The following is a 26,490-nucleotide window of genomic DNA, read 5'->3' on the forward strand; positions in this document are numbered from 1 at the left end:
AAAAAAAAAAGAATGAAAGAATGTGAATCTGTCGGTTGAAAAAAAAATTGTGTGTGGGACTAACATGTTTTATATATATATATATATGTATGATGTATTATGTGTTTGTGTGTTTGTGTGTTCACTGCAATAATTCAACTTACCATTAAAATATTTAGCTATTAAATACAAAATATTTAATATTTAACTAATAGTATTCTTGGTTGGGGTCCAAAATACCCTTCGATTTTCTATAAATATATGCAAACATATTCAGTTTGTTAAAGAGAGGATGTTGCTCTCGGCAGACAATTAAAATTAAATAACATACATTTAAATACATGACAAAAAAATAAATAACCCCCCCACCAAAAAACAAAACAAAACAAAAAAAACCTTCCATATACCATTCTTTTGAGTAAATATATGATGTTTGTATGTATTTGATCTGTACCTTACATACCGGTGTGGCTTATACTCCGGAAAATACGGTGTGTTTAATATCCATCCATTCAACAATACAACAATGCAAATCATTCATGTATTCAGGATTTTTTTTCATGCAATGTGTTTATCTTTGTAAGCAAACCCGTATTGGCTGCTTCCTTGTATTGGTCCCTTCCTGTGATTATTGTGGCATGAATTCATTAGACCCACCTCTCACCTCTTTTCAATCCCAATCTTGCTGGAGGGGCTTTGTTTTTGATAGCGTCATGCAGACGGACCACCTTCTCATCCACGCAAGTGAGTGTCTTTTTTTTTTCCCATTTTTCTCGAGCATCTTTATCATCTGCCCATGTGAAGTCTATAATTCTATTTAAATACATGTTTCCCATTTGTGCTTTATTATGTATGTTTCTTGGACAAAGCAAAACTGTTGTGTGTATGTAAAGGGTTTGTAATATTTATTCATCGGTGGTCAGAAAAAATGTTTTTTTACCAACAACATAACAGATGAAAAATCTAAAATGGTAGATTTTGAAACTATTGATAGATTCAAATTTCAAGTGATGAAAGGATGCAAAGATTTTACCAGTGTCGTTAAATTTCCTTACTGAATGAAAACAAATGCATACAGTGTTATAATCGGCTTCTATAAACAGATTTTTTTGTTGTAAATTAAGCTTGTGGTGTTTGTGTTCTCTCAAGTGTCGCTTTGCCTTTGCTTTATTGTCCCAATGGTCTTCATTAAAGTCAGTTGCAAGTCAGCTGAAACATCACATCATTGGCACTGCAATTAAACAGTCCTGTCATGTGCGTTATGTTGGGCAACACACTTGAATGCATGGATTGCTATGAGGAGAAAATAACTGATATGAGTCATATTGATGAAAATCATAATAGCTTAAATCTATTTTCTCACAATTCCGAGCACTTCTTTCACCGTTTCATGGAATGTGTTTTGCCATCTTTTTTTTTTTTTTTTTTTTAATGGATCCCATTTATTAAACAACGAGATCTATTAATCTGAAAATCCCCCCCTTTCACCTTTGTTCCTCTCCCTTCTATCTTTTCCTCATGTGTTTTACTGTTGATTTTTTTTTCTTCTGCCGGCTATTAAGCAAACATTTATATTGTTAATAATGTCCGTTATCACCTTTAACCAAAAGTAAAGGCCTCGTGATCATTTTCAACAGGGAAAATGGTGCCTTCTAGTAAAAAGTCCCATATAGGCTCCGGGCGTGAACTCAAGCCAAAAAGCTTGAGGCTTGAGTTGAGTCCTCATTGCTCTCCCGGGCTTGATTAAAGATTCGTGGCAGTTTATCCATTAACTGGCGCAAAGACAAGCGACAGATTGGGTAATACCAGAAAATTTTATTTCGATGGAAATATAACTTATTGTATAAATTTATTCTCTGTGAGATCCTCACCTATGAACACACAATTTGAATGTGATTTTGTCATAAAATTCAGTAGAAATCAGGACAAATTATGAGATTTACAGTAGTTTTTTTGTAACAGAATAAATAAGAGTAAACCCCACACTTGAACATATCTTGAACTTGATTAGCCTCCATTAAATTCAAAACAATGAGATGAGACAATCGTCAAAAATTAATTCACACATAAGTAACAGCGCAATTATGAATTCAGTTAGTAAGGAAAATAAATCAATAAAATGACCCTTTGTGACTCATACTTTTGGTAACTTGGATCAAAAACGGCCTGAAAAAAGGCAAGCAATACTTATTTTTACAAATAATGAACATAATTATACATTGAACTGTTAAAAGAAACACTTTTAGAGTATTCTGGATTCATCCGTCCATCTCTGTACCTGATCAATGTGTCCTTCAATCTGTATGTCCGTTTGTCCATCGATCTAGCATCCATTCATCCGTGCATCCATTTAATTTTCAGCCTCTTAATGTAACATGTTCATTGTCCAACAAGCCAAAATCTGTCATTTGATTGTCTGCATTTTTTGACAGGTTGAACAAGAAACATGAACAACAGTAGCTTTGAAGATGCTGCTAATGCAACGCTTGAACTTAATCAGGAATCCTGCGCCCTGTTGCGGAACTGGGCGTTTCGCATTTTCCTTTACGGCTTCTTCTTTATTGGCATCATCTGCACAGTGGTGGGCAACCTTCTGGTGGTCTTGTCGATTTCCTATTTCAAACAGCTACAGTCACCCACAAACTCATTCGTCATGTCCCTCGCTGTGGCCGACTGCCTGGTGGGCCTGGTCGTAATGCCTTACAGTATGATTCGGACGGTGGAAGGATGCTGGTACTTTGGCTCCCTCCTTTGTCAGCTTCACTCCAGCCTCGACGTCATGCTCTGTTCCGCTTCCATTTTCCATCTAAGCTGCATCGCTTTTGACCGCTACTACGCCGTCTGCAACCCGCTCATTTATTCGTTAAAAATGTCTCGGGGTCGAGTCGCTTTCCTCATTGTCATCTGCTGGGCCGTCCCCACGCTTATTTCCTTCGGTCCGATAATGCTCGGCCTCCATAATATCGGTGTTGACATCCCGCTCCCACAAGACGTATGTGTTTTCTTAGTCAATCGCATCTATGCAGTAATGGCGTCCTTGATCGCCTTCTACCTGCCCATGGCTATCATGCTGGTTGCCTACTGGAAGATATTTAAAGCAGCCAGACGGCAGGCGAGGCAGATCAGCGCAATGGAAAGCCAGATGGCCGCTGGAGTGGGAAAAGACTCAAGCAAAAAGAAGAAGCACCGCAACACCATGAGGAGAGAGCGAAAGGCGGCCAAAACCTTGGGGATCATCATGGGAGTATTCCTCATCTTCTGGATGCCCTTTTTCACTGTCAACATCGTGGACCCCTTTATTGATTACAGCACGGAAGCGGTCGTCTGGGACATTTTTTTATGGCTGGGATATATTAACTCATCACTAAACCCATTCCTCTATGGTTTCTTTAATCGCTCCTTCCGAAAGGCATTCCTCATGTTCATGGGCTGTAGGGTATGCCAACCTGGAATATCTTCTGGGATGGAGCTATCATATACCAAGAAAGAAGTAAATGACTGTGCAGATAAATAATAAAAAGGTATTTTGGGGTGTTGCAGCCGTTCACTTTTCATGATTGCACTTCATACAATGTCTTGTAGCATTATTGTTCTTATTTGTGTGGAGATGGAATCCTGAATTATTGTGTGTATTTCTTAGCAGCCAAAAATGACACTGCTCCTGATGTAGCCTAATTTCAATTAACAAATAGACTTAAGAAACTTCATGCAAGATACAAGGCTAAAAAAAACATAAGCGGACAAAATACTTTGTCTTAAAATTACATGTCTGTAACTGTAGTTGAAAGCCAATAAATGTGTGAAATCAAGTTAGATAACCAGAATCAACTTATTTCCAAAAAATAAAATTATGTTCATTAATATAGTTTGAATGTATGAATAAAAATGAATATAGTTTCACTTAATGACACAACAAAGATGATTGAGTCCAAGGCGAGATACAGTGTAAAGTATACAGTATACAGTACTTATTGTAAATTAACTATTCTTTTTGTTCTTTTTCAAAAGATGGGTGTTTTATCTTCTTTACCCCAGTCAGAATGATTCCTGATTTTTAACTGTCATTGCTGTGATGTGAAAATTTGGAACTGAGGAACTATTGGAAGGTGCTGCTCAATTCGACGATCCCCAAATAACATTTCAACAAAGCAATGTTGCTAACTTTGGTATTAAGAACATGAAAAAAAGGAAAAAAAAAGATATATATTTTTTAAAATGGCTTTATTCACACATAAAAAAAACAAACAAACACAGCATTGGGAAAGAAAACTACACCTGCCAATTTCACAGTAGCACTCCGCACTTAATTCACATGAATAAAGCCAAGTAAATGTTGCTTAAAACGTAGGCAGTGACTCCAAGAGTTACAAGACATACTTTGCCGCATTTATTTCCCAGCAACTGTTGTCTGTTACTCTGCATTGTTGACATAAAACCTCAATACGATATATAAAAATGTCAAATTGAAACGTGTGAACCGCACGAAAACGAACCAACATATTGTATCATTCATGGTCACGAAGGCTGGAAATAACTTTTAGATTCGCATCTGTGCTGCATTATGATGCCGTTTTAATACCTTCAACAGTTTCTTCTGTAATTTGCATGAACTGACCACAAGAAGAATAAAACTTGCACAAAAACAGGAGCTTTCTTCAAAAATATAAAAACTGAGCATTCTTGCAAAGCTAGGTTTCTGATAGAGCTCTTGAATTAAATCCTCTCCGTTATTGTTTATTGTGTTGGTACTGAATTTGAAAGATCAAATCTATTGTTGCTCTAAAATGGCCTTTGTGAGAAAAAATCGTCCTCTTGTGGTCCATTAAATGTCCGTCTCCTTCAGTCCATAACACTCAGCCAAATCATAGATGTGATAACTACTTTGTTCACAGACATTGTAAATCCCCATCGAAACGGCATCGACCACTGCAGGTGCGCCGCCTCGTCCCGTTCCTCCCTTGATTTTATTTGACAGGTTGTTCACTGTTTCTTTGAGTTGAAAAGAGGACTTCCGCAGCGGCGGGAACAAATTCCATCTCTTTAAACTACCCCCCGGCTTGCTTAACAAAGAGCTGCCGCAGGAGCTGTGCGTGTTGTAGCCAGACTCGTGCTCCCCTTTTTGTTCCAGCGCCATCCCCCTGACAGCCGAGCGCCACTTCTGGTCATAGAAGCGACGCAGAGCCCTTCGCCGGTGGCGACAGCGGCACCTGAGGAGTCGAGTGAAAGCCCGCTGGAACTCTTTGCTGGAGCAGGGGTAGATCATGGGGTTGATGCAGCTGTTGAAGTAACCCAGCCAAAAGACCACCTTGAATACTGTCTCTGATGGCTTCATTGCTGGAAAGAAGGAGCCTAGGAGGAAGGAAACATGTATGAGCAGAGTGGTACCTCTCGGGGTCTGTTTTCAAAGACGAGCACATCCGCGGTGGGATGCAAACACCAGCGGATCCCGATTTGCGCACCAGCGCAAGGCTCACTCCATGTGTTTGCCAATTTGGCAAACCGACATTCGCCAATCTGTTTGGCGCAACATAGGATATGTCGTTGCAGATGTGCCTGGCTGAGTGACAATTTGGAGGCAGAAAATAGATCTCGACAAATGTCTGCTCAGACCACTCTGAAAGACACGCCATTTTCAGCGCTAAAAACTTAATAATTTGTCTGGAATTTTTAACTAGTTTTCATGGGTGGCACGGTAGCATTATGGTTAGAACCCTCACCTTACAGTGAAGAAGTTGCGGGTTTGCTTATAGCTCCAGCTTTCCTGTACTGAGTTTTCATGTTATCCCCATGCCTGAGTGGGGTTTCTCTAGGTCAGGTGTGTCAAACTCATTTTTATCATGGGTCACATAACTGTAAAGTCAAATAGATTTCAAGTGTGTTACACATTTAGCTAGTTTTGAAATCAGAGGCCAGTAAAAACTGTACAAAAGAGAGATTAGGAACAAAAAATTGTTGTTTTTTTTTCCCAAAAAACTTTTAAAAGTTGAAGCCAATTTGCAAGTTTGGTATTTTAGCCAGAATCTTGGAGTCAAATCAATGTTTTGCGGGCCACATAAGTGTGGGCCGGATCTGGCCCCCCGGGGCCTGTGCTCTCGGTACTACGGTTTCCAAAATCATACATGGGAGGTATTTTGGACACCTTAAATTCTTCTTAGGTGTGTTTGTGAATATGAATAGTTGTTTGTCTTTGTGTGCCCTGCGATTGGCTGGCAACCAGTCCAGGGTGTATGCCGCCAACTGCCTGAAGCCAAGTGCGATAGGCTCCAGCACGCCTGCGACCTTTGTTAGGCTAAGCAGATACAAGAACAGATGGATGGATATCCCTGGCAGAGTGACAATTTTTTAGCAGAAAGATCTTGATCTAATCTGTAGCATTTTGAACTATCTTGAACTAATTTGTTAGTATTTTTTTTTTTACTTTTATCCCCGATTAATACCTTTATCAAGGCATGTTGCCACTTATTGTCGACTGAGAATGATATCACGTGCTCAGGGAATGACTGATTAAGTTGGTTGTGAGATGTTTGTGGTCTGAGCCCTGATTAGTTGTTATCTGAGCACTGAGTACATGTATTTTTTATTTTTTTTTTTAGGCGATGACGAGGGGTAGTCTTTGTCTATATTGAATTAAACGGTTACATGTAGACAAGGCGTTAATGTTTGGTCTTTTGTTGCCATAAGTTCCTTTTGCCTTCCAATCAGTTTTCTCATACACCTGTGTCTTATCCAGGTGTTCCTCATTGTCTTATCTGTCCATTTTTGCTTTGCAATTTAGTGGGGTTTTTTTTAACTTTATTGATTCAATGTTCCCTGTTTTTACTTGCCTTTTTGAGAGTGATAGTGGAATAATGATTTGCCTCCCTTCTTTAGGTGCCTGAACTGACAAAATGTTCACTGAAAAATACAATATGCTTGTGTTTTCATTTAATTTATTTTAATTGAAAGTGCTATTTAGCAAATGCTTTTGGAATTTCGGATAGGTCAGAACACTTTGTCAGTATCATCACAAACACAAAGCCTGATAGACATTAATAGATGTTTAAAGTGCATGTCTATCACCTCGGGCAAAAAAAAAAAAGTGGTTGATAGACGCGCAGGTAACACCTTCCTTGCATCCATCAATCTGTGAATTAATGCGGATGGGTGGCTTTAAGGATTAGGAGCTGTCAACAACAGGTAACGCCCGCTGGAATTGATTTTTCCGAACATGACTCTACCTGTGTGGACCTCATCTTTAAAACCAGTTTAAATTTCAAAGTCAACTTACAAAACTCGCTGACTTTCACAAGAATCTAGCAGCTGTGGGGATTGGTGTAACTACTACAAATTAAAACTTCCAGAATAAACCTCAACACAATACGGTTTTTAATTAAGAGTCTGCAAACACTGTTAGTCTTGATTAAAACATTTTCAAGTTTTCCCTGCAAATTAATGGCCACTTAACACAACAAAGGTCACTCGAGGTTAACTACATTTAAGCAAGCGGAATCAGAATACTGTAAAGCATCACCGCTTCTTAACAATTCGATAGCATCAATATTGTTTGTTAAAAAGTATTTTTATGCAAATAAAAATGACTTAATGCCGAATTTTTGCATTCCATTTAAATTGCATGTGTAAACACAGAGAAAATCCCAAGGCACACCACCAAATAGAATTTCACAAAAAGAGGATACACAGCTTACAGTAATTATGTATCACCTGCCTTCTCGTGGAGGAGCTTTTATGTGTTCTGCTGATACATTGCTGACGATACATTGCTGTCCGACTAATTAAGTGGAGTTGGATAATTTCCAGCAATTTACAGCTTTACACGGATGCAGTGTTTGCACAAAATATTCAGCATCCTAAGCTCCCCGACAGATATAGCCCATTAATACCAGAGGTGGGCAGTCCGTAGGTCCTAACAGACTGTCCGTTGGACTGTCACACCCATTTTGTAGAGGAACCACAGAATGACGAAAATATTTTAAGAACAACAGGCTAAACCTGACAGAACAGTGGTTTTAGTCATCGGCATTCAATTTAATCATCACCTGACCTGTTAGCACCTGTCACCTTTGTTGAAACTGAACTGCTGTCACCACCTGTGTCACATAACGGGTCATCACCCGGTTTAATATCAACATTTCTGAGAAGTGTATAAACTGCCGAATACTTGGCAGCATTGAAGTACTGTATAAACACAGTCTAAATAGGCAGCAAAGGTACATGCATGCACCAAAGAACAACTGGATGAGAGCTGGACCATAAATATACACATCACTTTGACTCTTACTCTGATTGGCTCTTAGCATTGTAATGTAAGTTAGAAGTTAAGAAAATATATATATATATATATATATATATATATATATATATATATATATATATATATATATATATATATATATATATATACAGTATATGAATAGATAGATAGATAGATAGATAGATAGATAGATAGATAGATAGATAGATAGATAGATAGATAGATAGATAGATAGATAGATAGATAGATAGATAGATAGATAGATAGATAGATCAGAGCAAGAAGCGTCCAACTTCGCCGAGAGCTGAGTAGAAAAAAAGGTATTATCTAGTAAGTTAAGCTCTGAAAAACCTTGCTTTTTGCCTTTACCTGTTGTGTATGTGACAGTTATGTGCTCTCATGTGAATTTTGTTTTAAGTGGCTGTGACAGTAAATGGCCTTTGAAAAAAATGACTTCAAAGACTGAAGGCTGCCTGGATTACAACGATGTATATGTTTCCGAGTAGATGTGATTGCTTTTTGCAGTCCAATGCCAAGGGAATACGTCACATACAACCAATGTGCGTAGGGCATTCACGCTCTTTGATGTGTATGCTCCCTCGTGGACATGATTGCTTATTGCAATCTGTTGCACAGAGAACTAACCTTTAAAATAATGAACAGCATATATAGCGTGGCCTGCATATTTAGGGTTATGGGTTAAGTTTTTCTTTTTTTTTGTCTTATCTACCTTATTTGAATAATTGAGTGGGTGATATGAAGACTGTAAGTTTTAGTTTTTGCTTTTGTTTTAGGACAAGTTGTGGAAAGTGTGTGTGTGTGTTTTATAAGTTGACGGAGCTTTGATTGTTGTTTTTTATGATTTTTTTTTTAAAATTCAGTGATATAAGCCATAGTGGAGGTTTATGTATATTTTTTTAGGGGGGGGGGGGCGTCAAAAGTGATGACGGATGTCTTATCAATATCTCATTAATGTTTGGCTAACGTAGCAACGTATTGACAGTTGGGGTAAACAGCCCAAAACACGGACCAATGACAACGGGAGGGGGCACACAGTATCAAGGGATTCTAAATAATGGACTAGCAGAAAAAAAAAGTACACCCGTCTCTGATTAATAACAAGAACAAACTACTTTAAGGTATCCAGTCAGTCGAACATCTATTATACATCAAATTTGAATTGACATTGTCAGAGTTATTTATCATCGTTGTGGTTGTTGATGCCACTAATACCATAGTGGTATGCATGCCTGACTGCAGGACATGTGAGCTCAATTTCCATTGGGTGATGGTGTACGATTGATGTGCAAAAAAAAAAAAAATCATATAATCCTCAACCTCGCAAGACTGTAGTGTAGTGTAGTGGTGTCCAGTAATAACGCCATATACTCAAAAGTATATAAAAGGTGTTGTTATTTTTTTACTCTTGGCAGTTAACATTTACAGCCTGGAAACATTCCTCTACAGTTTTGACCCTGGAAAAAGTCCAAAAAAGTAACCTTTGTAATGAGTATTCATGCAGCCCCTTGTGATGTATTACTGCGACTTGTACTTTGAAGGTCAGGAAATGATAATTCTACTCTTTTCAAGCATTACTCATGATTGTACAATAAAGTGAGCAGTCCTCCATTGTTATCATTCCAAGTACAATTTACACTATTCAACCCATCCCTTTTTGATACCACGTACCACTTGTGCAGGGTTACAGTAAGCATTAGGCAGGGTACACCACAGATCCACCAGTCAATCATAGGACTGACACATGAATGCAGACAAACTTTGGAAAGAGAACCTAGCAAACATTTGCTCTTAATGTTTTCATTTGTGTTTTTTTTTTTTAAATCACACACTGACAAGCACTTTTACTAGATTACCCAATGTAGTGTATTTTGTTTTTTCTTTTTTTGAAGTGAATTTCAGGACAGGAAGTTTGAGTTGCAAAAAGTGCTTTGACAAGAAGCATCCCCCCGCCCAACATGCTTTGTGCTGTACTCTTTTATAGTTGCTATCTATCATAAAGTAGAGGCTGCTGTGAGTTGTTTGAGTTCAGGACCACAGTCTTTCTTTTCATCCTCAGCATTTTTGTGATACCAGAAGCAAGCAAGATATGACTTATTACTTTTACATTCACTAATGACTCACTTCAATTTGAAAACAAGCCAAAGTACAGTAGAAAGGCTCAATGCTGGACTACTTAAACTGAGGCCTTGTCTACATGTAACGGTCTTATTTAAACCCGCATCATCTCCCCCTCGTCGTTGTTTCTTTAAGGAAATCGCGTCTATACGAATCCAGCCCAGTGTGGTTTCATTCACATACAAGCAGGCAGAGTCGAAAGTAGTGTTGCCAAATTTTGTCTAATCAGAAAGAAGTTCTGCCCCTGATGTCACCTGTATCTGCATCTTTGGCAGGGAAAAATAATAACGCAATGATGCAAATCTCTGGTTTAAACTGGTTACACGCACCCATGAAACCAGAGGCTTGGGCAAATCTCCACTTTGGCTGGAGGTTTTAAAAGATTCGGTTTTGATGAAAAAAAAAAAAAAAAAAAAAGCAAAAAAAACAGCCACGTGTAGCAAATACTGCAAAACAAAGAAAATTACTGCCAGTTTGCAAGAAGCCCGGCTACACGTACACAAAGCCTGAATCACAAATGTGTCACACCTGTCAGCCTAACCATCTGTCCTTGTTTGCATATTGGGGGGGCGGAGCCACCGGCCGCACACCTGAAGCGCATTGCTATCAGGGGACTATATAGATGCGGCCGAAGAGACAGATTAATGCTTTACACAGCCTTCCAGTGCCCATGCCTGTTTCTCGTTTCCTCAAACCATAGCGTTACTGCCTGAGAATGTGTTGCTATTTTTTGCTACCTTGTCCTCGCAGTTTTTCCGATTCCAGAGTCTATTGTTACATGCCGTTTCATCAGATTATTTTGCAGCTAAAGAGCTATGTTGGAGTTGGAGAGCTGAGTTTTCATGTAAATTAATAATTTGCTGCCATCTTGTTGTATCTATCTGCAATTAAAATGAGCCCATTTTAATTTATATACTCTTTTATAATTTTTGTATGGATTAACAATGTGTTTGTTTTCTGAATTTGGTAATGTTATTAGTTTGGTGATGTTCGCAAGCTGAGCTATTATTGGTTGTTATGTGTTACTGTAATGTCATTTTCAGTTGCAAGGAGTAAATAAAATGGCTACCTCCTGAAATGTATGAAAAACGGTGGATTCTGCTGCTTAATTCATAGTCTACAAAAGCACGATTAATAAGAATGCCACATTTAGACTAATGGGGCATGTGAAAGATGATATTGTAAAGGTAAAAAATTGGCTTGACATCCCTTGCAGGAATAGCTAAATTTATACGTACACTACTTTTCAAATATGCAAATGATCATGAGTCAGCAGATAATTTATCTACGTATTAATTACATTGTTACATTATTCTATTCTTTTGTGGTTTTGTTAATTTGCTAATATTTTTGCTTATTTTAATTACTCGTTACAGAATGTTATGTATCTAAGTCTTGTACTTTTATTTTTATACATTTTCAACCTAAGGAAACAATGTCTTTTGTGTTTGAGTTGTTTGAAACATTCTCTAAAAATGAGAACTATTTTATATAAGCTTACTATTTTTCAAGAGTTGTTGTACAAAGTGTTATCGTGTACACAGGTACTAGGACTGTCCATGGACTGAAGTTTTGGCGACGGCTCACCAAGTGACGACATTTTTTTTTTAAAAAAAAACGGACTAAGACCAATGTAACATTACATTCAGTCCGGCACTTTACATTTGGTCCATCAATTTAATCCATGGTTGGAAACATCACCTCCTGTGTCAACTGTTTCTGTTGGAAAAACTTGTCATCACATCCAGCTAAATCTTCCTAATTTCTGAGAATTGTTTAATCTGCCATAAAATTGGAAGCACGGCAGTGTAAATGCAGGGTAAAATGTCCACCTCTGAAAGTTTACTCTAAATACTACATTGCATTTTTAAACATGAAAAAAAAATGCTTAAACTGTGCTCAAAATAACACTTAAGAGCTTTCATTTTTCACTGACAATGGCAACACCATGTGGACTACAATGATAGTGTTTTACAGTAAGTAATGGATGGCCAACACATTGTCGAATGAAAACCTGAGAAGTTGCCTGCATTTAGACAAAATTACATTTGTTTAACGTATAGTGCAGTAGATGTTTATATATTAGTGATAGGACTGACTTATCCAAATACGTCATTTTGAGCAAGATGTTAGTTGTAGTATTCAAATTAGCGACTTGGAACAGTTTTACAGTCACAAACTAGAAATGACCATTTAGAAGAATTTTGAGGCAAATGCTATCTAGGAAAAGTTGATTATTTTTAAATTAGCTGTCAATGGGTTTTGGGAGGACAATTTTGTATATCAAAAGTACTAGTGGTGTTGGCACTTGGTATCGGTGTTTGTAATTACTCAAGATTGAGTAGTAGTGGTAGTATCAGCCTGAAAAATAGTGGTATTGAACATCCTTACTAATCAGTCAGGTTTATTTTATTTCAACATCCATCCAAATCCCTTGTCATGAGTGTCGCGGGCTAGCTGGTTCCTATCCGAGCTGTCTTTGGACAATCTTTGGACCGGCTGACAGACAATCACATAGCACATGGAGACAAGTGACCATTTACACTCACAACATACCTAAGAGCAATTTGGAATGTCTATGATACCTATCAGGCATATTTTTGCGAATGTGGAAGGAGACTATAGAAAACCCACACAGGCATGGGGAGAACATGTAAACTCCACTCAGGAAAGCTGGAGCTGGAATCAAATCCAGTGCCTCTGCATATGAGGCAGATGTGATAATTAATCTTTCCCGTGCCACCCTCACTGTTTAAGGGTTAATTGCTAAAATGAAATGCAATTTATAGTAAATGAATAAACTTATACTAAATCTACAACACAGCTACACAGTTAAAGGTTTAAAGGCGAGTAGAGTGCACTTTTTAACAATTCCATTGGTTGTTTGCCTAACTACTAAAACATACCTGGCTATCTATCTATCTATATATATATATATATATATATATATATATATATATATATATATATATATATATATATATATATATATATATATATATATATATAATGGTGTACAGGTCAAAGAAACCGATTACTATTTCAATAAATACTTGGCAAGAGATTATTTATGTAGGTCATAGTGTAGGTCTACACTTACCAATGGGCAAAAAGAAGAAAAAAGGCAGCCAACAGAGGATAAACATGCCCACGACGATGGCGAGCGTTTTTGCCGCCTTTTTCTCCCGAGAAAACTTCATGAGTCGCACGGAGAGCGAGCTCCTGAACGGGTGCTGCTTGTTGCTTTTGGAGCTGACCGCGCGCGCATCCTCCAGCACGCTGCGGCAGTGGATCCTCAGGACAACCTCCGCGGACTTGTCTCGCTCCCGCTTGACGCCTGCCTCCAGGCTTCTGGTAGTCCTGCGGGCCACCACATAGACCCGAAAGTACATGATGAGGATGACCAGGAGGGGCAGGTAGAAGGAGAAGAGGGAGGAGAAGAGCGCGTATCCGGGCTCCTCAGTGATGCTGCAGATGCTCTCGTCCACGGGCGGCGGTTCTTTCCAGCCCAACAGCGGTCCGACGGAGATGACTGTGGACGAGACCCAGACCAGAACCAGGATGACGCCCGCTCTCCTCTCCGTCATGATGCTGGGGTACTTGAGGCAGTGTTTTACGCCGATGTAGCGGTCCACGGAGATGATGCACAAGCTGAGGATGGAGGCGGTGCAGCACAGCACGTCCACCGCCGCCCAGATGTTGCAGAACACCCGGCCGAACACCCAGCAGCCCAGAACCTCCAGAGAGGCGGAGAAGGGCAGCACCACGATGCTCAGCAGCAAGTCCGCCATGGCCAAGTTGACTATAAAGAAGTTGGTCACCGTTTGCAAGTGGCTGTTACACAGCACGGACAAGATGACCAAAATGTTGCCTACGATCGCCACCAGGATAAATAAAGCGAGAAAAAGCCCGAGCCACACGGATCCAGAGTCCAATGTAAAGTTCCAGCACGCCGTGCTGCTGTCGTTTAGCAATACAAATACAGAGCTGTTGAGAGGTTCCGTGAAATAGATCCCGTGCACGCTGTCGTTCCTTAAGTTTGAAGCTGTCATACTGAAGCAATAACATGCATCAAATAACTTTGAAGTCAGTCGGTCATCATCTGTCCTAGTCAGGTCCCAAAACACAAGCAGCGGGGCCGCTTAGGTGACGCGCTCAAGAGCTCGATTTGAGTTCAGGGGGCAAAACATGAAAAAAAATAAGAGCCTCAAATTCTGCGCCATGGATAAGCATGCTTTCTTGGCTGTTCAGCGGCGTGCACTGGTGGCATCATTTGGACCATCGACTGACTCCCAGAGTTAGCCGAGCAGGTCCCAACCTGCGGCTCCACCCACGTCACACGCACGTCACACGCGCATACACGCGAGCACGCACGGATTTTTTTTTTTCATACCGCTCAAAATCTACTCACGTCAAAGCTGCCTCTGACTAATTGAAAATGTAAATTGAAAGCTTGTTGCTTTGTTGTTTTGCGGATGGTGCACAAAATATTTATTATAGCTGTGTGGTGAGCAAGACCATTTTATTGACAAAGTTACACTGATTCATCTTTTCAAGAATAGTATCAATCAGTGGGTCTATTTTAAGTGTATGGGCTGAGGTTAGGGCAGGTTAAGCTGTCAAGTCACACATGGAGCCGTGGAGTAGCAGTACATGCATATGGAAATGAAAGAATGAAGTGGCACGTTTGCATTGGACACATTATCGAACCCCCTTGAGGCAACTGTCAATCATTTTTCCAGTCTATCGCCATGCAAAACGACAAAATTATGCTCATGGAGTTCAGAAATTTTGCTGAACGACAGTGTCGTTATCTAACCCAGTGCGGACTGTTAGTCACTCATGCTTTAGTCAAAATTACAATTTTTTTTTACCAAATTAAGCCACTGACAATTTACTAGGGGTGTGCTGAAAATGGATTCACACAAGTATCAAGATTCCGACTCAGTACTGATTCAGAATCGATATTAAAGGATATCAATACAATAGCTGTAACTTGCTTTTGTTTTGAAGTTGGCCTCCACAGCTGTGACGACGGAGTAAATGCTCAAAAAGCTTGCCATAACGGAGCGCTTAGCTTGACCCGTCCTTACAGTTCTGTTTGTTACTATTGCATTGCCTCCAACATAAAAAAAAAAATGCAATTGCTTTTATTGGGCACCACCCAAAAAATGCTTTTCAATTACATTGTCAGTTCATGATAGGGCATAAGTCTCCAGTATTTGCGCTAGCCTCTTTCTACATTGTGCATATGGTGCTTTCAAACACTTGAATATTTCAAATTAAAAAAAAAAAACTCCATTATATATTAACCGATAAAAACTACAAATATTTGAAGGATATTTTAATACTGTTCTTCAATCTATAAAAGCTGACGTATGTCAAGAAGAACAAATGGGGTGTGATTACATTGATATTTAACTCAATGACAATAGAGTAAACAAGTCTAGTCACTTCTAGTCATGTATGTTGATAATAATTTTCTTTTCCATTTTAGTGGTTGGTATGTCAATGAATCAAAATAAAGAGCAGTTATGGTCCACGAGTGTTTTTTTGTGGCAAAAGGTACTTTCTTTACAGTTCAAAGTTGAATACATCAATCTATAACAAAAATCAACAGCAACAACTACAAATCAATAAACATTGATGTCTCCGTTTGTCATTGTCTGCCTGTTTGCAGGAGAAGCAGAAAATTAATCAAATTATTTTGAATCAAAAATCTGTTTCAAACGGAATCATAGCGCCACATATCTCAATGAACCCGTGAGACAATAATTTCCACAAATGCAATTTACGAACATCTTCAAGAAAAACTACAGTAACAGTCAACTAATCAGAAACACCCTCCAAAGCAATGTTTTTATTCTTTGAAAATGTCCTGAACTGTAGAATAATACCTAAACTGTTGGCCATATGAAGATCTGTTGATTGAATTATTTGGTAAAGAAAAAAATGCTAATCCAAATAGAATGTTTCACAATTTAGATTCTTCAAAGTAGGCAAGATTTGCCCAAATTAAGTTTAATTCACACTGCAAGACTTAAATATGAGATTTAATCATATTGTGTAGTGTATAGCTCACAGCAAAATCAACGCATCACACACAAGCCCATTTCATTCCTGAATATTGCCGTCTGATGAGCACTTTCACAATACCTGTCAAGATTAAATGTGACTTAGTAAACATGGCAGTTAAAGAAGAAAGACCGGAATAAAGACACATACGAGTATCGAGTTCCGATTGCCAAAACAAATGTTTTCGTTTTGGTTCTTAGTATTGAGTAGAAAAAAAGAGAAAGTTTAACTGCACTGCATAGACTGTGCGGTTTGATCCAAATTTCTTTCTCAGTGTGCTTCCATGTCAATTTACAAAGTAATCTGCCCGGGGCCTTCAGAATCCCTAATGTTGTGTAATTGTTCATTGGTGTGAATGGTTTATTTTCTGTATACGATTGTTTGGCGATGACTCCAGGGTGTGTTTCGCCTCTCGTCTGAGAATCAACTATGATGAGCTCCAGCTTCCCCGTGACCCTCACGAGGACAAGCATTGTACAGACCTCTTGTAGCGAATCTTATTAGCCTGTGAATGTTTACCTAATGCCGTGGCCGCCAGTGAGTATTCGAATGACATGAATGCTGATTGTATGTAGGTCAATGAGGTTTGTGTTAGATTGCTGAACATAATATGTTTCTGTAATAAGCAAGTGTTCCTCCATGATGGGATTTTTCACAAATGGTCTTTGTTGTTTACATAAATGTGATGTAATTACCAGAGTGTGATTCAGTGGCTATTAGTATAAGCAAAAGGGGGTAACCAATCCCAAGGGGCGTTTTTATGGTTGAGGTTTTATCTGGATGAATGGCCCTATTAATGTATCATGCTACATACATTCAAACAAACATTCACATTTCATTTGAATGATTTGACTGTGAAATGAAATTTGAGTGCCTCGACTTTTAATACCGTTGGCTGAACTTTTCAGGAATACGTTTGTGTTGTTTTTAGTCTGTTTAGTTCCAGTCTTCAAGATAAGAATTGTAAAAACAAAAGCAAGACAGTTCTCAGTCCCATTATGTGTTTTCGTTATTCATTCCGAAGATAACAGGGTCACTAAGCCCTTTTCTATTGGCCTAAACGGTATCAAATACTGTACACTGACCTACATTTACCATATAACGTTTAATATATGTACAATTAAATTATATTGATTTATTTTTTTCCAACAATTGTCTGTTTGCTTCACTGTTTTTGTCCAATCGTATTTCAGCTTCTTCCTGTTGCCTCTTCTTTCTAAACCAAGGGTGGGCAAACATTTTGGCTTAGGGGCCACATTGATTTTAAAGTTTGACAGCCAGACCAGATAAGCAACGAGATACAATACATATAAAAAACTGCATTTGTTCACAGTGCAAATCAAACATAAACGAGCATTGAACAAAAGCATTAAAATATTATATAACTTTTCATGAGAACTATGATGCTGATCACCCACTTTAAAATCAATGGCATCCAGTGATTTTCTATATTTTTCCCAGTTATGTGCATTTGCCAGTATGGGGAAATTAGCAAATATGTAATTTGCTATGAAAATAAAATCAGCTTGGCTATAAGTAAAAGCTAAATCACAAAGCCAATCTGTGTCATTCAGAAAATTGTCAGTATTCTTTAATAGCTCCACAAATGAAATAATCTCCTGTTTGAGCTCCCACACACATTGACATACTTTTTTCTAAATTTAACCAGTAGTCTGATCGTCTTAGTTTCTTCAAGAAAATGAATAAACTGGCGACGATGAAGTCCCTTTGCTCAAATAAAGTTAACGAGTTTCCAAATGGCTTCACTACGTGGTCAAACCGGAATTAAACAGTCCTTCCTGGTGGATTATGCGGTGTAGGAAAAATTACCGACACTTCTGGTCCTGAATTCTGTTGAGCGGTTTGACGTTTTTTCCTCTCAGATTTGGTCATCCATCTGTGGTAACGTTGGCGACCCTGTCCTAAAACTCCTCCGTTATCTTGAAATTCTCATTAATCCCGCTGATAAAAATTAAAAATTGTCCTGTGTCTTTTGTATCGTTGCTTTTGTTGAGTGCCAAAAAACATCATGGAAATGTTGTTAAATCTGCGAGTTCATTGTTTGTCAATTACTGCATTGCGGCGAGTCACAAACCTGCGTGATAGCTACATTTTTCAAATTTGTTCTTGGTTTCGGGACATTAAATACTTGCGGTCTCTACCACTCTACTACTCACTCTAAGAAACTCCCCTTTGAATTAAGGCTCACTGGCTTTTGCTAGTTGAAATGTCAGTAAATAACTTGTCTTTGTGCTTGCTTCTTGGATAGTAGTTTCTCAAACAAAGATGATTGCTGAGCCTGCATGCTCACTACCAACCTCTCAGCAGTAGCCATACGTTCTTGTGTTGAAAAGTTGCTGGCGTAGTGCTTGGTGGAAAAGTGACAGCTGATGTTATATTCTTTAATGGTTTCTTGGCAAATAAGACATACAGCCTTTGACCAGATTTTATTCCAAATTATTCATGGCCAGCAAGCAGGTTCTTGATGACATAAGCATGTCAAGTCAAGTCAAGTCAAGGTTATTTCTATAGCCCTGAATCAGCGCATGTCCTCTTATTGGTTAGCCAGGGCAGAACTTGCATACTTTGCAAAATGAGTTTACTCCCTGTTTTGTTCTGTAAAATATTCCCACACATAGCTATTCGCCCCAGGTTGTACTGTACCAATGTCAATACTGCAAAGTGATGCCGAGTGCGTGTGGTATCATACAACTTTCGTGATGAATCAAGTTCTCATTATCACAGGGTGGTTTTCAACGCAATATTAGACGAAGAAATTTGGTGATGAAGATGGAACGTGACTTTGCCTCGCTGACATCATTTCTTGATGGCAGTCACCTGGGTTTTCTGACATGATGATATCAGGACTCAATATGGGGCTAAGCGCATGCACATCCACAACTATCTTATTTTTGTACTCTCCAAAGTGCATAGAAGTATGATGAGCTCCATAGAGAGTGATAGTCAGGTGCATTATTTTGATCACAGACAGCATCAAATTGGCTTCATAAATCCTCTGTAAATTAAGTGCTTGAAAGACAAGAACCCTCCAAAAGTCAGGATTAGCGATGGTTCAACTTCAAGCTCGAAACGCTGATGTTGAGTAGTTGTCGACTAGTTGACTGCCGTTGTGCATCGCCGACTATGTACAAAGCTGGATTTGAAATTCACAAAGCACTTTTCAGTATTTACCATTAAAATGATAGACATTACAAATATTTTTAAAATATCTTTCTATGGCAAAATGTTCTACATTTGACATTATAGTGCTAGCATCATTAAATAAAAAAAAAAAAACTTTATGAGGTACTCCACCATTGACCAAATCATTTCCAGACCATTTCCAAATCACAAGTTCAAAATTCCATTATGGAGACCTCAACTTTTGCTTATCCAACGGTTCAATAGCTAGCTATAAAGTGGTATTGATTGGCCACAAATTAGTATTTTGTGTTCAGGGTATATTTGTATTGACTCCAAAATAAGAACAAAAAAGGTGAATTATCCCCCTTTTACACTTTGATCACCTGCTTTTCCAACCAAATGTTTCCGCACAGCTCTTCTGGACACATTCATTTATTTTTGTAAGATTCACACAAACAATTATTTCATTAAAAATGATTTATTATTGTAGATAATTGTTTTTTTCCTGGCACCATGGACACCCCAGAAACAAACAAACTGTTGGACTCATTTTTTTGGAAAGAACACAGTGTACAGCCAATAATCACACTCGTCCTGTTTAAAATACATGTGCTCCAATCACCCAAGTGTGATCACATCTGTAGTGGCTATGAATGACTGATAATCAAGTCAGCAAGCCAACTGTTACAGAATGGTGATTATGTGGGTATGAATCCTGGATCCTTAACGTGCCATGATCACCGATTGCATCGCTGTCTTAGATGTCTGTGCAGCATTTACTGTTTTGGTCAATGATGGCAGCCCGTTCATTATTGTGCGTTAGGCTGTGCTGCAGAGCAAGAGTGAATGCATGACCGTCACGTTGTGTAAAACCTTTATAGCTGCCTACAATATATATTATATACTATGATGTAACTAATGGTTAAGTAGTACATTGACTCCTCTAATTTCAGGATAGTCAAAGAAAAGTAGTGTGGATTCGGTTCATTATAAAAGTGATAGCATGGTTGTAACTTTCTGTTGACCTCCTTGCAAAATGAGCTTTGCCAGTCTCGCTAGAGTGAAAAAATTAAGGTATTCATTTATTTACATATAATTTAATTATGATCATGCACTTGGTACTTTTTCCAAAATTCGAGCACAAGAAATCTTCAATACCAGCTTCCAATGGTTATTAAAGCAAAATATGCATGATACCCAACGTTGTCTGTGTTCCACTTGCCCAAGAGGCTTTTGACCTTCATCAAAATGCATGGAATTTCCTGTCATATTGTGGTGTATACATGTGCGAGAGGAAAACAGTCTATCATCCTCAATTTAGTACCTTTCTGATTTTACAGCATAAATGACTTCACTCATAAGTCAAATGTCTTGCAAATGTATTTTAAATGTAATTGGTCCCCAATTTGAGGTACATCCTAATACTGTATAAGGCCCACCACACAACATACGACAAAGATAAATGCAACTTAAGTGGATCATTATGAAAAGATTACAGTAAATTACTGACGTGCAATCAACAATAGAAAACACTGCAAGCCTGTAAAGGGTGGTTTGGAGGATTTGCATACAATATATATATTTTAATATATTAAAATTTTATATATATATATATATATATATATATATATTATAACCTGGTATATGTATAACGATATACAACATATATGCAGCATACATGTAAATATATACATGCATGTGTGCATATATGATGTATTCTCACAAAAGGAGGCATAAATTGCTATATTCCAATTATTCTATATTTACCTCCAGTCAAAATAATATACAATGTCATATGGCTGTGGTTCAAAAATTGTTACAGCACTTTATATGTTGCCAAATCTTTACATGTTGAAATCCCTAGATTTTTAGAAATACGCTTTTGAAGTTTTGGCACATTCAATTCATTGTTAGGTCCATGCATGGTGAGTGAACGCAAGGAGGGTAGTGGAACTCTAAAAACAGATGTTTAATATGAAAAAAAAAAGGACTGTAAGCAACCCGGAATGAAATACACTCACACTAATGAAGTAGCAAAAAACAGCTGGGCAAGAACAATAGGCAAGAGAAGCTGAATAGATGATACATGGAAGGCAGGTACTCACAGACAATTGAAAACAATCAAACTAACAACTAACATTGATAAGGAGGACAGAGCCGTAGGAACAGAAATGTGACCAAAACCCCACAAAACCAGAAATTCGAACCCCCCATTTGTAACAGGTACAGTATTACTTTTTATTTGTGTGTAATATATTACATTACCACCTTACAGCAAAAGTGAATGCATTACAGTAATCACATTACCTTTGTAATGCATTACTCCCAACAGTGGTCATCATTTGTAGGTAAACCTCACAAGAGTGAAGACACCGGGGAGGGATCAAAACATTAAGTATCCATTTTATTATCACAACACATTATAAGAGTACGTCATGACTCAAGAGGTGTTTCAAATCTTTTACCTTTTTGTTTGAAGTTTTATTCTCTCCACAATGAGAGGGGCACACTCATCATGCAAACAAAACACAAAACAAGCTGTGACACAACTTGCTTGAATATATGGCTGAAAGCATATATTTTAAGTAGAAATAGACTTGTTAAAGGACGACACATACAACAGACAATGAATTGCATTTGGATTGCTCTGTCTGCCATGATGTGAGGGACAGCATGTTTGTGCAGTATACACTGTTGGTAAGGCTGTAAGTCCACCTGGCTTTTGTTAGATGTTGTGCCAAAACGGTCACTTCATGGTGCTTTTGACTTTTATTGATCTCGTTATCCATTTATATAACTATTTCGTAAAAGACGAGGTACTCTCGGTCATTCAGTGACAACTTCAAAGGGACACGCTAGCTCACTTGTCCGACTGAAAAGAAAACTCCTTAGCACTGGTTGTACATTGTTTACAAATCTCTTATTTTTATAAATTTCATTCACAATTTGATCTCTGTTGAAAATGGGTATTTTTGTCAATAACTCAAAACCAGTATCCCCAACATATGTCTGGTGTCATGAAAAAACATCACACATATGACTGGATGGATAGATAAATCTAGTCTAAGAGACATATCAAGTTGAATGTCTGTTTGAGGTCCATTCCTTTCTATTTTGGCAGCCAGAGCTTTATTTAAATTCAATTCCAGTAAGCTTTGCCCACCTTACCCTAAAGTGCAGAAGCACACACTCCATTTCTTTTATTTCTTTTCTCTACCCTCACTCTCAGTATGGTAATGTCTAATGAAGAGTGTGACTGTGCCTACTTATCACGCCTCAGCAGAGTGACTGGGATTCATTTTGCCACTGGTCATATTGTACTTTGATATCACTGCATACCTGAATCTTCAAAAAGACTCGGTTGTTTCAAAAGGTCAAATGGTGTCAACACCAGGAAGTGAGCAGCACTTCCTGGTGTTGAATATGTAAAGATGTATTTTATTAAAAGAACCAATATTGTGTTCAAAAGAAAAAAAAGTGTTCTTTGTTGTTATTGTACTCTTTGTGTGTACAGACCACATTGGACGTAAAAAGTCTAAACACCCCTGTTCAAATGACAAGTTTCTGTGATTATATCAATTTCTTAAAATAAACAACCATGACAAAGATGCACAAACATACATAAAATAGAGCAATGACCTCAAAAGTTGAACAGGTTGTACCCTTGATCACTCTTGAGATTATTTTCATTTTTAAATAATCCAGCTTGCTGTTTTTATTGTGTTATTGTATATATGTGTTATTTTTTAATCACAAATCCTGGCATTTAAAGAGTGTTGTGGAGTCTAATTATACCGACTATAAATGTACATCTTTTTACAACTAGGTGAAACAAATCGTGCTCTCTTTACTCAGGTTTTGCTCACTTTGCAAAGTCAAGTATTTACGGCTGGTACTTTTTATCATCAAGAGCCCTCTTTTCAGAGTGAAACACTAAAAGGTGCATTCGCTGCTATATGTATTCGTATGGAAATTTTGGCTGTGTGAAGAAAGAAGAAATACTACATCACTTATGAGACATGTTTTGGTCTTCCAACCCAAGACATTGTGCCCTGCCTTCGTTTGAACGGTTTCCTCGAATAACTGAAAGGGAAAGTACAATGTTAGATGCATAAATGTACATATGATAGCTAGTCAATCCTGGAAAAGATACAAACAATTGGAGCAGCCATGGAGGATTTCAAACATTTAGCTCTTTGGTGTATTTTAATGTAGACTGTATTTTAATTAACATAAATTAATCCTGCAGTGCTTTCTGGGAACTTTTACAATGACTGTACAGCTGCATGAAGTACCATAATAGGAACAGCAACAAAATCATGGTAATTCAGAAATGTTTTTTGCACCAATTCTGTGGGCAGGATGCCAGGGCAGAGGGCAGAGGGCAGAGGGCAGAGGGCAGAGGGCAGTCATAAGAAGTTGTGACTAGTATGTGACACATTTTTCATCTCATGGAAAGCGTAGGATGGACTCTGACAATAGGCCAGGCTGCCCATGTTGTCTTCTCATGGAGGATTGTGGTATTTTGTTGACTGCAACTGACACGCGTGGCAACAACATTCATTACGGGTTTTGAATGACTTGACTTACATTACAAGGTTTGTGTCTGTGGAAACTATATGCAGTCTCAATAAAGTTCTCTCTTGCTGGGTTGGTATTTTATATTCTGTGTGGTAATGATCAGAGAAATTGCTTGGATTATTTGTAGTTGTCTTTGTATTGCCACTTCTTTTTGGCAATGTGTTAGCACCATTGTAATTTTTTTATAATCACGGTCAAAATCACTGTTATTCTCCTTTTTTCTTTCCACTTTTCTCTGATGCCCAACACAGTAGAACCAGAACAAAAAAGACGAGGAATCATCTATACTTTGTTTTCCCTCTCAAAAACGTCTCTTTTCTTTAAACATATAAAACAAATGAAAGAGAGAAAGAGGGGATTCTACCAGAAAATTATGAAGTTAGACAAAAGTTTAGAAAATGTCTTCTGAGCACGGATGGCATTATTGTTGCAGAGTGCAGACTTTGAAAGAGATCTGATGTGATTGTGTTTCCTGATCCCAGGCCACGTGGGAATCTGATAATTTTCTACTCACACACAGACCTGCAGTATAAAAATAGAACTCACACAAAGGAGGCCCTCAGATATCAAGGCAATGCGGTCCGAGATTTGCAACAGTGCCAGCAGCAACACAGGTGAGATGCTCCTTGAATTGGATATTTGAAAACACATACAGAACATCCACATGTGAATTTCTTTCTTTCTGTGCTTCACTGCAGTGTGAAAGTGTTTCACTGCAGGTAATGAAAAACTGCCCATGCAATGTGTTTTATACATATTAACATTAACCACAAGATATCCACAAACAGTTTGACAGGTCTCAAGTTTTTTATATAAAAAAAACAAACAAAAAACAAAACACACACACACACATGCACACATTAGAAATGATTAGACTTGTTTGAAGCAAGGAATTTGTGACACTCCCTCAGTTGATTAGGTGATAATTAATAAATCGTAAACCATATACCTTGATACATTTTTGGTAAAACATATTTGAAGCGCTGCCAAACGTCTTTCTTGTCAATGATAATATATTAGCAAGTTTTATGATTAACATACATTATAAGTACTGCATTTGACTGGGCTTCCAACTTGGCAACGGACCTTCCTCTATTGAATCAGCAAGTCTCCAGTTTAAAAGTATGGGTAAACGTCTAGAAGAACGAGGAACTGTTTGAATCTAGCATGGCTTTAGGAGAGTTTAGTAACATGATGGGGTAAAGGCACATGATGGTTGCTGAAAAGAAAGGCATATAGACAAACAAATTGAGTTTGCTGGGTTTAAACTCTATTTACACAGGATTAAAGCTGTCTGTTATTTTTGGCTTAAGCAGACCACTTTGCAGTGGGGGTAATTCCGTTTTTAAACAAATTTACTAAAATAACAAAATGTGTAGAGCACATACTTTCCATTTTTTCTCACAACATATCAGTGAATGTCTTTGGATGTGATGTAAATTTGAACAGAAAATCAAACGTTTGGTTGAGAGTGGACGAAAGATTTAAATGGATTTAGTAGAGAAATGTTTTTGGGGTTCAATAGATTTGTTTTCCGAGTTCTTTTGCAACTGAAATCTATCACAAAAAGATTACATGTCGGACTCACAGTGCATTTCTCAACAGGGTACTGAGCGGGCATCGATCCCATGCCAGTTGCCCAATAGTTGGCTATGTGAACCACTGGACTCCATCCATCCATCACTTAATTTTCCATTAAATTGCTGCAGCAGTAGCTGAGTCTATCTCAAGTTATTTAAGGTGAAAACAGGCAACTCCCTGCACTGAAATCACCCCACCCCCCAAAACAAGTCAAACAGTAGTCCTTCATACAAATATCCATTCAATACAGTTGACTCATGTTATATCATGCCATGATTAGGGATGCCAAACCAACAGAGCAATTGCAATCAGTTAATTACAGTTGTAGTTAAAGTGTAAGCTTTTTTAATTGGATGAATCTAATTTTAGACCCTTAACTTGATTCTTTCTTTAAGATGAGTCGATCAGTTTTTGTGCATCAGGCTTTTTGTACTTGAGTTACTGGGGGTTGGAAAGCAACGGTCAAATGTTTGTCATAACCTGAGAGGCTCCTCATGTGGGTGGGAGGGCAAGTTCAGGACCAGAAGCACGACGTGAAAATAGGAGTGCCGCCCCCAGGTTCAACAAGTCTTGACAATGTGTTTTTTTTTTTTTTTTAATATTACTATCCAATTATTTGGCAGCACTTTTCCTGCTGATGGATATATATATATATATATATATATATATATATACAGTCATGTCACAGTCACAACTGCATCTGACTGTAGTTGCAGGAAAATCTTCTGCTACATGCAATGTAT

General features: G+C 38.1%; 2 protein-coding genes across 2 annotated transcripts; one reads left to right on the forward strand and one right to left on the reverse strand.

Moving 5' to 3' along the window:
- The first annotated feature begins 683 nt into the window (after positions 1-683).
- On the forward strand, positions 684-3,493 carry LOC148421147 (5-hydroxytryptamine receptor 4). The gene is made up of 2 exons (XM_088420447.1): positions 684-723; positions 2,412-3,493. Exon 2 carries the CDS (start codon positions 2,426-2,428, stop codon positions 3,491-3,493), a length of 1,068 nt encoding a protein of 355 aa, XP_088276573.1. The 5' UTR covers positions 684-723; positions 2,412-2,425.
- Positions 3,494-4,221: 728 nt separating this feature from the next.
- On the reverse strand, positions 4,222-14,691 carry adra1d (adrenoceptor alpha 1D). The gene is made up of 2 exons (XM_088419664.1): positions 13,467-14,691; positions 4,222-5,328 (listed from the first exon to the last, which is right to left on the reverse strand). Exons 1-2 carry the CDS (start codon positions 14,416-14,418, stop codon positions 4,802-4,804), a joined length of 1,479 nt encoding a protein of 492 aa, XP_088275790.1. The 5' UTR covers positions 14,419-14,691; the 3' UTR covers positions 4,222-4,801.
- Between the last annotated feature and the right edge of the window lie 11,799 nt (positions 14,692-26,490).

This window comes from Hippichthys cyanospilos, chromosome 7, assembly GCF_059441005.1.
Source record: "Hippichthys cyanospilos isolate Australia breed blue-spotted pipefish chromosome 7, RoL_Hcya_1.0, whole genome shotgun sequence".
Classification (NCBI taxonomy): Eukaryota; Metazoa; Chordata; class Actinopteri; order Syngnathiformes; family Syngnathidae; genus Hippichthys; species Hippichthys cyanospilos.

Excerpts from the sequence above, each read along its gene's own strand:
- LOC148421147 (XM_088420447.1), top strand. The coding sequence starts at position 2,426 with ATGAACAACAGTAGCTTTGAAGATGCTGCTAATGCAACGCTTGAACTT.
- adra1d (XM_088419664.1), bottom strand. The coding sequence starts at position 14,418 with ATGACAGCTTCAAACTTAAGGAACGACAGCGTGCACGGGATCTATTTC. Across the intron at positions 5,329-13,466 it reads TTTCTTCTTTTTGCCCATTG|GCTCCTTCTTTCCAGCAATG; the intron begins GTAAGTGTAGAC and ends CCTTCCTCCTAG.